Below are 13,049 nucleotides of genomic sequence, written 5' to 3'. Positions count from 1 at the left end.
AGGCTGTTAGACACATCCCTGAAGAGCGTGCTGGGAGTCATGCTCCTATGCAGGGTGGCTCCACTCCAGCTGTAGGACCTCAGATGAGTCTCCCAGCCTCTTAGGCCTTCCTCTTCCTCATCTCTAAAACAAACAGAATAACAAATGCATGGTAACTCCAGGGCAGGGTTAAAGCACAAAAGGACATGGCAGAACGGCAATGGGGCCAGGATGTCTGCATTTCAGTCTTTCGTCTACAAGGCCAAGAGCAGCAAAAAGGAATGTGTGACATGCTGGACAGGGGACAAAGGTAGGGTTGGCAGCAAGTCTGACCCTGGAACAGCCAGCTCAGCCTGAAATCAGGCCCATGTGGGTTCGAATTCTAGTTCTGCCATTTCCCTGCTGGTCAACCGTGGCTTCTCCCTGTCTCTCAATAGCAACCCCGACTGCATCACAGTTGCTGTGAGCACAGTACCCTCAGCACACAGAAAGTATTTCTAAAAGGCTGGCCACAATCACCAGTTCACCCCCTGGGATTCCCTTGGGTTGAGTCCACAAAGGCATGGCAGAGGTGCCATCCCCAGCAGAAGCCAAAGTCAAGAGAATGCAGCAGGTGGGCTCCATGTACACCAGGCAAGAGCAGAAGCACAGGCGATGAACCACGATGGGGTTGTCAGGAAGTGAAGGAGCCTCCAGCAGCTGCCCTGGGCCTGCAGCAGGGGCCTTCACAGACATTCTGAGTGGAGGCAATTGCTGAAGGAGCCACGAGAACTGGGAGCACCGCGTGAGCAATGAAACCCTAGCCACGGACCTCACGAAGGTCCAACTGGAAATCTTGTTGTCTTCTTGTTGGCCGCTGGTGATGGTTCTCTTCGAGAAAAAATGGGGCAAGCCAGTGAGTTCTGCACTCTCAAACTGGAGACCATTTGTCTAGAACCTAGGACTCCCCACAACAGGGTGGTCTCTCACCTGCTCCCTGGCTCTGCAAGAGAAGAGAGGAGAAGGATACCTGTAAGACCATGGGCTTTCTAATCCAGCAGGTTGCCAAGAAAAGGAGCTATCCAGCTCCTTTTAGGAAACAGGCAGAGTGTCAACAGATGCATGAAAATGCAGACCTACATAGAGTCGTAGAGTATGACCAAATGATGGAAAGTGTTTCTTCAAAGGAAAAAAAAACTTTCTTTGAGGCGCAAGAATAGTAACACAGAGACAAGGGAGAGAAAGATCTTCCATTTTCTGGCTCACTCCCAAAATGGCTGCAACAGCCAGTGCTGAGCCAATCTGAATTCAGGAGTTAGGAGTTTCTTATAGGTATCTCATGTGGGTGCAGAGTCCCAAGGATTTGAACTACCTTCCACTGTTTCCCCAAGCATGTTAGCAGAGAACTTGATCAAAAGTAGAGTATCAGGACTCAAAATGGTGCCTATACAGAATGCCAGCACTGCAGGCAGTGGCTCTGTCCACTGCGCCGGAGCACTGGCCCCTGAAAAGTGTAGAACATCTCACTGGTTCCTGTGTTGAGTACTGGTACTCCAAATGTGATGAATGAATGAATGAATAAATTCGAGAAATGTACAACAAGAAAACTTTTGGGTGTATCAATCCGAATTTTAAAAGACCATCAGCATCAAAAATTAGACCAAAGCAGTAAGCAGTGGTGAGTAAGCCACCTGCACCCCATCCTGGAGTACCTAGTTCAAAAATTGTTACAACTAAGTCAGCTCCCTGCTAATGCACCTGGGAGACAACAGATGAGAGCTGAGTGCTTGGGTCCCTTTCACCCATGTAGGAGACTAGGATGGCATCCCAGGCATCCAATTTCACCCTGGCCCAGCCCCAGTGAATGGAAAATCTGTCCTTCCCACCCTTCCTCCCTCTCTCCCTTCCTCCCTTCTCTCTTTATCTCTCTCTCTGCCATTACAGCATCCCATATGGGTACCCTCTAGAGTCCTGGCTGCTCCACTTCTGATCCAACTCCATGCTAAAACTCCTGGGAAAACATAGAAGGATGGACTAAGTGCTTGGGTCCCTGCACCAATGTGGAAGCCCTGGCTGGAGTTCCAGGCTCCTGGTTCTCTGCTTGGCTATTCAGGGAATGAATTGTAAATGAATGGAAGATCTCTCCATGTCTCTTTCTCTTATTTGGTAACTCTGCCTTTCAAATAATACATTAATCTTTTTAAAGGATGAAAAGGAATGAAGCCAAGGCAACAACAGAAGCAAGCGCTCTTATCTCGTCAAGGCTCCCTGTGCCTTGTGCTAGGCTTGGCAGAACCATCACACTGCCTGCCCCCAAAGGGAGTCCTGTTGTCAATAGACAGAAGGGAAAACTAAGGATCAAATGCAGGAAGCAACCTGCTTAGATAACAGAACTCTCATGAGGGCACCAGCTAAGCAGTCCGAGGGCAGGGCTGGTGTTGGAGCCACCCCTTTTGCCCCTGGGACTTGTCCTTCTTGGCAGCCTCCCCTTAGGCACAGAAATCAAAGATCTGGTCATGGCTAGGGAGCCAGGCATTCTCCCACACCCAGTCTGCTGCAAAAGAGCTGCCAAGACCCTATCCGCAGCTCTATCTTCTTAAGCCCGGCACATTAAGTTTCCTCGGGCTTGTATTAGTCACACTTCAACACTACACAGCTAGGAAGAGGTTGGAGAGAGAGACATGCTGTGGATGAACTGGGAAAAGCCTGGTTTCATGCCTTTAAAAAATGGGGCTAGCACACCCTGGCATCCCAGCTGGAGTCCTGGATGCTCCACTTCTGATCCAGCTTCCTGCTAATGTGCCTGGGAAATCACTATAAGATGTCCCAGTGTGTGGGGTCCTGCACCCACTTGGGAGACCCAGAAGAAGCTTCTGGCTCCTAGCTTCAGGTCAGCTCAGCTCTGGCTACTGCAGCCATTTGGGGAGTAAATCAATGAATGGAAGATCTATGTTTCGCCTTCTAACTTTTTCAAATAAGTAAGCATTTATTTATTTATTTGAGAGGCAAAGAGAGACAGAACTCCCATCAGCTGGTTCACTCCCCAAATGCCCACAATGGCACAAGGTAGAGGGAGGCAGAAGCTGGGAGCCAGGAATTCCATCCAGGACTCCCACTGTGGACAGTGAGAATCAGCTCTCTGAGCCCTCACCATGACCTCCCCGGGTCTGCATGGACAGGAGCCAGCACCAGGAATCAAACCCTTGACTTGGGATGCAGGTGTCTTAAGCTTTTATTTATATTCCTGTGCTTGGGGATAAAAATCATCCTCTCATATCCTACTGGCAACTGGTGCAGGCAGTGTGATTCTGAGTGGAGCCCAGACCCTGGCCAGCCTGGCTACCTTCCTCGGCTGCTCTCCTAAGTGAATGATGAAAGCTAGGAGTTGTCACTGCAAATTGGAGAAGAGGAATGGGGATGGTAACGCAGGCAGCCCGTGGAGGTGGGGTAGACACGTGGGATATTCCAGAATGTTCTACCTTCCCATGAACACTTCTGCCATAACGCCAGATGGACTTGGTATGAGTGCAGACTGTTCCACCATCCCACGCATCATGATAGAGTCCCCCTTCACTCCATGACCATACATTTCCGGCAGACAGAACCCCAAAATGTAGCAAGTGGGTCACAGGTAAGTCTCCCCAAGGGAGCTGAGGGGAATCACCATGACTGGGATTCTGCAACATGTCCAGCAAATTCAGGCAGGGCAGAACCTCACAGAACAAAGCCTGGGCACAAGTTCAACCTTGCTGACAGGCAGTCGAGCTGGGTAGAAAAAGATGTGGGCCCCACTCCACTGCTCAACAGCCATGTGACCATGGCACCTCTGGACCCCAGCTTGTCTCTGCCAATAGTCATAGATGAAACATTTGCATCTCCACTCTTAGGTGACAGGATCTGGAGACCAGGCTTTTGTGGGGGGGGGCAATGAGATGGTCCTGTGAAGGCCTCATGCATGGGACAGGTGCCCTTGGGGGAAAAAGAGAATGCCCACGTACCTCATGGGAGAGTGGAGAGAGGTTGTGTCGCCTGCATGCCAAAATGCAGGTGTGTACAGCACACAGAAGTCACCTTCATCTTGGAGTGCAGAACCATGAGAAATCCAGTTCTGCCCAGTGTAAGCCCCCCCCCAAAGCCCCTGTCCTTTCCAGCTGGAAAGGACTGTGATGCCCTGGTCAATGAGCCAATGTGGGCACAGCATACAGAAGAGCACACAGCAGACAGCAGGTGTCCAGCGCGCACACACACACGGCTGTGCCACCATCACCCCCACAAATTCTGCAGAAGTTCTGCCTACAGTCCTAACAAGCAGGTATCAGGGACCATGGAGACAGATGGTTTCAGGCCCCTGGATTTTCCCCAATCTTGGATTTACTTTCGCTGTCCATGGCCCCCTCTGGCAAAAAGGAAGGTCACGACAAAACATCTTACTCTGTATCGGTCAGCCACCGAATTCACTCAGCTATGAGGGTCCGCGGTATCAGAGAACTGGGGACTCCACCTCAGGCAAGCTCCTTCCCCTATCGTTATTCTCCCACCAGCAAGAGACATCAGCAGGGCTGTTTCTGACCCAGTTCCACCTGCAAGGCCAATGCCCCACAAGGAGCCAGGAGCAAAGGCACAGCCGGCCTCCATCACACCTGCAAGACATCACCTACCTCCCAGTAGGCTGTGCAGAGGCAGTCAGGTGACTGGCCCCTTCAGGTTCCGCTCGCTGCTGCTGCGGGCGGAGCTAAAGCCACACTCTCCCATTCAACCCTGCTTCTTCCCCTATTGCTGTTACAGACTTCAACCACTTGTAACTGCTCCCGGTCTGTCTCAGCAAGTACCAAGAAGTGTGTCCTAGTCTCTCAGGCTGCAATGAGCTTGAACACGTGTACACCTCGGTTTCCACACCAGCCATCTGGAAACCACACACCCAGGTTGTCATCAAGCTCCAACTAAAGAACATCACCCCCTGTGAAAGCATCTGGCCCCTGGTACACACCAAACAGATTCCATCACGTGCAATTAATGTTGATTGTGAACAGTTACACCCACATCCCTTGAAAGTAAATGCTTTCTGAGAACACAGGGATTGCTTTTATTAAATTTAAGACACGTTCTGCTGGGACAAATCAGGACACAAGTTATCAGAAGGACACAGCTTCCTGTACAGCAGCTTGTCACCAGGGAGTAGAGCTGGCCAAGGGCTGGCCCTTCACACTCTCACACTCAAGGCTCACGAGCGTCTATCTTCTGGCCCTGGAAGGTTCTCCCCAGAGTTCAGCACCAGCTCAGAAAACAGCACCACACCAGAAGCCGCCCCCATGCCCCCAAGTCCCAAGAAAACGCTTCTGGGTTCCCTTAGGCCTGGAACTCAAGTATGTACTACCCCCACCCAAACAACCCGAGAAAGTAGGCTGTGTGGGATATGCGGAATGCACAGGGAGCAAGCTCTGCCAATCCCATATCCAAAATCCAGGCACGAAAGCAGAGCTGCCCCCACTGCCTTCCCTACAACCTGGCACCAAACTCCCCACCACAGCCATGACAAGGAGGCAGGACGGCCACCACCTTCCCTGGAGGCTTTCCTGGCAGGGCTGGGGGGTGGGAGGAGGGCAGCAAGCCCCCTTAATGTACCTTTTTCCCTTGCCAGGAATCTCTCCTCCACCCCTGCCCACGTGGGGACAAGCCTTCCAGATGGCAGCCCAAGTCTTACACCTGTCCTGAGACATCAGACTCACACCGCCATCAGATGAGGAGACACATCACCTTCCCGCATCCCTGCCCCTCAGCTCAGCACACAGATGGGAACCCTCTAGGGTCTTGTGGGCAAAAGAGAAAGCAGCCCCTTGGGTGGTCCAGGCATTCTCATCAGACCAAAGCACTCCTGTTTCCTGATGGATATTCCAACAGCTCTCTCTGTATAGCTTGATCCAACAGCTACTGCCACACGCAGCTGCTGAGCGCTGGCCAGGGGGACTCGGGGGACTGAAGTCTCCACTTGTTCAGCATTTTCATTGAGACAGCAACACATCTGGCTTGGTGGCAAAGACCTTGAGCAGCTCTCCAGCACTGTCTGCCTGGTTCTTTTTCATCCTCAGCCTTAATGCCCTGGTTTCCTTGGCTCTGAATCGTCAATTGCCTCCTATGCCTCACTGAAGGATGCTCTGACAATCTCAACAAAGTAAACGGCCAAGAGCATCTTTCCATTTCCGAGAGCTCAGGGACCAGCATCCTGCCGCATCCCCGGAGAAGGGGCAGGAAACATGGCGCCAGAGAGGAAGCCAGTGCACCCCGCCGCTGTGGGACTCCCGAACACCAGGGGTGTGGGCTGCGGGACTGGGGTTGTGAGGAGGGAAGCAGAAGGGGGGGGAATGCAAGCTGGCTGCACTTATTTCTAACACAGGATGCTACAGTCAGGGGCCTGAAGCTGAGCAACTGGTCCATGTCTTAGAGAAGAGCACAGAAATGGGCTTTGTCCACGGTCCCTGGCACTCCTGTTGCTGTTCAAATGATGCCAAGGATTCAGGGGTGGGAGGCACAGGAGAGGAAGCCAGCTCTGGGCACACAGACACCCTCTGGGTGTCATTAGAAAAAAAAATACAAAAGGAAACTGAGTCACTTGCGTGTTTGCAAACAAACTGACACAAACATTACCGGAGACAGAGTCCCCCCCGGACGCTCTGCTGCATTGAGCCTGTCCACAGCACGCAGGTGGACACACACAGGACCCACAGCTCTGCCACCTGGCATCTGGGCTCCCCCCTCCCTGCACATCCCTTCATCACCTGGAAAACAGGTGGGCAGCAGGAAGCAGATGTCTCCAGTCACAAATGATCACGTGAAGAAGCTATAAGAATTCCTCCAAGAAGGACACAAGCGCTGCTGTTGGGTTCTGTGGTTGAGACACCCCTAAGAAACGCCCACCTTCCACAGCAGAGAATCTGGGTTGGAGCTGAAGTTCCAGCTTGGGGGAGGTAGCAGGGGACAGCTCCCATGGATGGGTCCCTGATGCCTCCAGCCCCAGCTGTCGTGGCATTTGCAAAATAAATAAATAAATTGCTTACACGCTCTCTCTCTCCTCCTGGTAAATGTAATGAGTAAACAATTTTAAAAAGATGCAAAGCTTAACAATCGGCCTGATTAGCTTCTCAAAACGTCACCACACCCCAGTCCCTTTTGCGGTCTGTTCCACTGCCCTTCCCTTGCCCACTCAGACTTCCACCCGCTAGGGTGACCCCCGTGGAAATGCCCACGTTCTTCCGTTGTGTTACGGCAACCCTTCACTACACTCCTGCCAAGTCCCACGGCTAGAGAGACGAATGCTGGCACTCGCCGAATCCAACAGGGCACGTCTTTCACCTCCATCCTCTCTGACCCAGCAACTCTAAACTCAGATTTATTTTAAGGAAATAATCAAGGATGTCCGCTAGGACTTAGCTGTGAGGATGTTTACCCATGCTGTTCCTTATCATCATCAGTAAGTGCGGAAAACCTGCGTGAATCTCAAGTGAAGCTGGAAGACCATGCTCAGGGGCTGGCACCACGGCTCAACACGCTAATCCTCTACCCTGTGCTGCTGGTATCCTATGTGGGCAACGGTTTGTGTCCCTGCTAGTTCAATTCTGATCCAGCTCTCTGCTTATGGTCTGAGAAAGCAGCAGAGGAGTGGCCCAAGTTCTTGGCACCCTGCACTCAGATGGGAGATCCAGAGGAAGGTCCCAGCACCTAGCTTCAGACTAGCTCAGCTCTGGTCATGTGGTCATTTGAAGAGCGAACCTGTAAATGGAAGATCTTCTCTGTCTTTCTTGATCTCTGTAAATTTATCTCTCAAGTAAAAATAGACAAATCTTTCAAAGATTTTGGGCTCGGAGACTAACTAGGAAGAAGCCAACAACTGGGGCCAGTACTGTGGCATGCTAGTACCTCTGTGATACCAGCATCCCACGAGGGCACCAGTTTAAGTTCCGGCTGTTCCATTTCTGCTGAAGGTCCCTGCTAAGGTAAATGGGAAGACAGCAGAAGATGGTCCAAGCCCTTGGGACCCTGCACCCACTTGAGACACCAGGAAAAGGCTCCAGGCTCCTGGCTTTCGATCAGCCCCAACACCAGCACTGTGGCCATTTGGGGAGTGACCCAGTGAATGGAAGATACATTATCTCCAAATCTGCCTTTCAAATAAATAAATCTTTGTTTTTAACAAGGGAGAAAAGGCACCCGTCTTTGAGACAATTAAGCAACTCCAGTGCTGAACGAAGGACCACATGGTCTGAAGCTTACCCATGCAGGGCAACTAGTTTAAGAAAACCAACACAACAGCAAGAGCCAAGGTCTTGGTAGAGATCTGCACACGGAAAAAGCATCCGGGCTTATCAAGTGCTGGAGGACTGCAGGGAGACACGCGCAGCAGCCTCCGGAGCAGAACGAGAGGGGACACTTTGGGACCAGCATCTCACACCCTGGAAACACTCAGGCAGCGACTGCCAGGACCAGCTCAACTTGCCCATTGCCCCCACGCGTGCCTCACGACCCTGGGGGCCAAGCCGAAGGTGGTCTGCCTTTGCCTGTCCTTGGCCAATCTATCCACAGCACACAACTCTTCCTCATCCACTTATCAAAACAAAGCAGGCAGAACACCTGTCTTGGTCAGCCTCACTCCCAGCTGAGGGGTGGGGGGCACTCTGACCCGTCATCCACCCAAACCCACCAGGCGAGGCATGGATGCTTTCCCTCTAGCCACCAAAAAACTCCACCCGAGGCTATGGGTGCCTGGGACCTGCCTCTCTGCAGCAGCTCCCTTTGCCCATGCTGGGTGCCAAGTTCCCCCGGCCTAGGAGCCCAGCATAGTACAGTCTGGGGGAACCCAGGACAGGAGTCCCACTGCTTTTGTTTCATGGAGGGAGGGCAGAGAGTGGCGAGGGCAGGAAGAGGTGGTCTGGTCTTAAACTCAGCAACTTCAGGAACAGACAGGATTTTGCACAAGGACTCAACAACCCAGTACTCTTCTTAGAAGCAGCTTTATCCTAAGCAGCAGGATCGCTAACACTCCCACCTCCTGGAATGCTGAGATGCACAAACCTCTCCTTTCCATCCGCCTCTGTTCCATCCACAGCCAAGGACTCTCCAGGAAAACCAGGGCACCACAGGTCCCCATCTCCCAGCCTGGCACCCCAATGATGATCATGCCACAGCCTCCAGCTCAGTGTCACCAGGGGCTGACAGGGACATGACCCTGAATGTGGGAGAACACCCACATCCTAACTTCTCTCTGATGGACCATGTCTTTCTCTATAGATTGAGGTTGGGTATGGGAGTCCGTCCCTCCTCAAGTCTCTTGGGGGGCAAACAGACTCCCTGACCTTTGCAGAAACAGCTCCCTCTAAATTTCTGGCACCTGGGGCGTGCAGATCTGATGGCCAAGGTGAGATGAAGACAACGGAGCCCCAGAGGCTTGGCGGTCCTTCCAGGCATCCCAGGGTTTCTGGACTCCCCTAGCAAGGCAGACCCTGTGGGGAGCCTTCACATCCAGCCCTGGAGCTGCGCTCTCCGACCCCAGCTTCCCTCAAGCAGGCAGGGGTGAGCCGCGGGGCAGGCTGTGGCCGCTCACCCGGCCAGCCCTGGCGCGCCCCAAGAAGGCAGGAGGGGCCAGCGGGGGGACTGGGGAACTCTGCCGACCACTGCGAAGCCGAGTCCCGCCCGACGAGCCAGGATACCGCCCCAGGACCTCCCTCCGGGGCTGGACGCCGGGGAAGTGTCCGACTCCGCCGAAGCCGGCGGGGCGTCAGCGGGGCCCGGGGACCGGCGGCCGAGCCGCGCGCCGCCAAGACATTTAAATCGCCCCCTCGGGACGGCGGCGCGGAAGAGGCCGGAAAGGCGACGGCGGCAGCGCGCTGGGGCGCGGGGGGACACTCACCAGCGCGTGTTGTCGTGGAAGTGTTCCAGCACCGCGTAACCGAAGAACGAGCCGGCGGGGCCCTGGAAGTGCACGGGACGCTGCGGGTCCAGGTTGTAGGCGTCCGCGGGGCTGCCCGCGGCCAGCAGCGCCAGCAGCAGCGCGGGGAACCCCCCGGCGCCCCTCCGCGCCGCCGGGCCGCCCATCCCCGGCCGAGCCGCCGCCGCCTCCCCTTCTGCCCCGCGAGCAGGGCGCCGAGCGCGCGCGGGCCGCCGACGGCCGGAGGCTCCCCGGGAGGGAGCTCACTGCTCGGGTGTGTGGGCGCGCTGCGGGCGCCGGGCCGGCACCGAGGACCGGACGGCACCGGGGAGCCTGAGCGCTCAGCGCCCGGGAAGCTCGCAGCACGGGCGGCGTCCCGGGACCCACGGAGCAGTCTGCGCGGCTCGGAGCCAGAGCGGTCCCGGGCCGGGCGGCGCTGGACTGAGGAGAGAGGCGCGCCCGCCGGGTGGGCGGCCCGGCTGGCCCCGGCTGGACGGTGCGGCAGCGCCCCCTACGGACGGCCGCGCGCCCCCGGCGCAGCGCCCGGATGCAGGACTGGACCCGCAGGGGCGCTATGGGGACGGGGATGGAGCTTGGATGGCAGGAGTGACCTAGTCCCCTGGGAACTTAGGATGGCAGCAATGACCTAGTCCCCTCCTCCCGCCCTCAGCACCTCAGGGCTTCAGAGGCCCCGACCTGGGTGCGGGATGGGGTGACATTCCGCACACCGCGGCAAGTACTCTTGCTGGTGATAGATAGTACTACTCCTGGGACTAATTCAAGGGCTTCCCGGGGTGTGGTCTTACACTCACCTGGGCCCTTGCCAGAAACGCAGTCCTCCCATCCAGCTTCCTTTAGGTGCAACTGGGGAAGCAGGGAAAGATGGCCCCAGGTGCTTGGGCCCCAGCACCCACATGGGAGACCCGGAAGAAGCTCCTGGTTTCAGGCTGGCCCAGGCCTGGCTCTGTGAGCATCCTGGGAGGGAATAAGCAGAACAAAGATCTCTCTCTTCTCTCTCCCCCCTCTTTGTTACATTACCTTCCAAACAGTTAAACCTTTTTTAGAAACCAAAAGATTGCTAGTATTGCAAAGTAGATCTTTGGGTTGGAACCTCGGCTCCTTGGCAGGCTGCAAGCGGAGGCCCGGGAGGCCCCATCTGCACTTCCAGCCATCTCCTCCCTTCCCCAAACCCTACAGCGCGGTTGGCCACAAAGAGCCTACAGATGGTTTGCCAACACTACCTGGCCCTTCTTCGTGGCCTTTCTGTCTTTCACAAACACCTGCCCCTTCTCTGATCTGCGGAATCCCATCCACTCTCATCTTCCAGCCTCAGGGCGAGATCTCTCCCATTCTGCCTCCCTCGGTTCACCCCTTTCCTGAGCTGCCACGGCCCTGGTCGAAAACCCCAGGTGAGACTCTGGGGGACAGGGGTGCCCTCATTAGCTTGGTATCCCCTAGAGCCCACAGAGGAGAGGGTCAGGCACCAAATGATGAATGAAAGGCTTGAAGAAAACCTGTGGGAGAGGGGGGATTCTGACACAGACAATTAGCCTCCTCTGGTTTGTGGACCTGTTCAGGTGGGAAGTGATTCATTTGCATTCTAGGATACAGGTGGGGGAGATCACCAGGTGTGCCCAATAGCCACAGGTACACTTCCCATTCCCTATACAAACAAGCCCACAAGCCCGGGACACTAGGAGCATCAATGTGCCTTGCTTTCAATGTCAATAGCAAATGCTTGTGATTCCCCCCCGCCCCCCGCCCGGCCTTTAGGCAGTTGGGATGCTCCAGGAACCACAACCAGGACCTGAAATAGCAGCGTATGTTGTTTGGGGAAGAAGAGGCTTGGGGCAGGGATGGGGGCTTGGAGGTGGGTGCGGTGAAAGCCAGAGGGACTCAGCGGTCCTTGATTTTGGTCCTTCTCGCTTTGCCCTCTTGCCTGAACCGCGAAGTCAGGGGTGGAGATGCCGCTGCGCTCAAGCCAAGCAGAGAGAACAGCAGAGACTGGAGCGGTCAGCATCCCAGCGTGGGCTGCCCTGCTTGGGACCTCGCACTCGGTGAGAAAAAGAAAGCGTGAAACAGAGACTGCTTTCCCAGGGTTTCCTCCATCCCAGCAGGGAAGAGAATTCCTTGCGGATTCAACACCCAGCTTGCGGGGAGGAATCTGAAACAAATGCCTCCGCTGCCCTGCGCGCAGGTCCAGAGCTTCTCCGAGCCCCGTGGGGATATCAGAACGACGTCCCCACCCCCTCGCCCCAGCACACATACGCACGCGCGCGCGCACACACACACGCACACACACACTCACAGGAACACTTACAGGCACCAACATGAACCACAGCCTGAATCCCTTTGCTGCCTGGAGTCAGAAAGCTGGGAACCAAGTTGAAAAAGGAATCCAGGAGTCAACGAATATGGTAGCTTCTTTTACAGCACTGGGGGGCATCCCATCTGATCTGGCCCTGCCGGGACAGCCACAGGTGGAACTTGGGATTCAATCGTGCTACCGCAGGCTCATTTTGAAGTTGATCATGTTGGATGGCCCAAAAATGATGCCGTGAATCTCTAAATGACCCTTGGCAGAAAAATATATAGCTACACTGCGATGGGCGACACCCCTCTAGTGTTCCCAGAAAAGCACATCGCTCCACAACACCGTGATTGTAAGCTGCTCAGATGCAAGTCCACTTGCTGACCCCTCCCCCACAGTAACTGTAACTAACAAATGTCATCTTAAGCCCTGTATGTGTGATAGTTTGTTACATCAGCAATACACAACTAATAGACTCTCCCTAAATTATACGTCCAAATGTGTGCGTGATTCTTAGGAAATAAAAAGGCATAGATTGCAGGGTCGAATCATAGTGTAGTAGGCTCAGCTTCTGTCTTCAGGACTGGCATCCCCCAGGGGCACCAGTTCATGTCCCAGCTGCTGCACTTCCCATCCAGCTCTCTGCTGAGTGGCCTGGGAAAGCAGCAGAGGATGACCCAAATGCCTGGGCCCCTGGCCCCACATGGAACCCAGAAGCAGCTCCTGGTTCCTGGCTTCAGATTGGCCCAGCTCCAACAGCTGTGGCTATTTGGGGCGTGAATCCACCAGGAAAGATTTCTACCTCTCTCTCTGTAACTCTGCCTTTCAAATAAATATAGATTTCTTTTTTAAATCATAGATTGC

The 13,049-nt window shown here is 54.6% G+C and overlaps 1 protein-coding gene across 1 annotated transcript in view; it reads right to left on the bottom strand.

The window, feature by feature from the left end:
* Positions 1 to 10,324, bottom strand: part of ITGA9 (integrin subunit alpha 9) — a 238,213-nt gene extending 227,889 nt beyond the window's left edge. The window contains exon 1 of the mRNA XM_058657132.1: positions 9,857 to 10,324. Within this exon, the coding sequence (XP_058513115.1) occupies positions 9,857 to 10,041 (185 nt within the window). The 5' untranslated portion in view covers positions 10,042 to 10,324. The remainder of the gene's footprint in view (positions 1 to 9,856) is intronic.
* Positions 10,325 to 13,049: the final 2,725 nt, after the last annotated feature.

The sequence above is a fragment of the Ochotona princeps genome, chromosome 30 (assembly GCF_030435755.1).
Source record: "Ochotona princeps isolate mOchPri1 chromosome 30, mOchPri1.hap1, whole genome shotgun sequence".
NCBI lineage: Eukaryota > Metazoa > Chordata > Mammalia > Lagomorpha > Ochotonidae > Ochotona > Ochotona princeps.
This window is presented reverse-complemented; position numbering and strand designations above follow the sequence as displayed.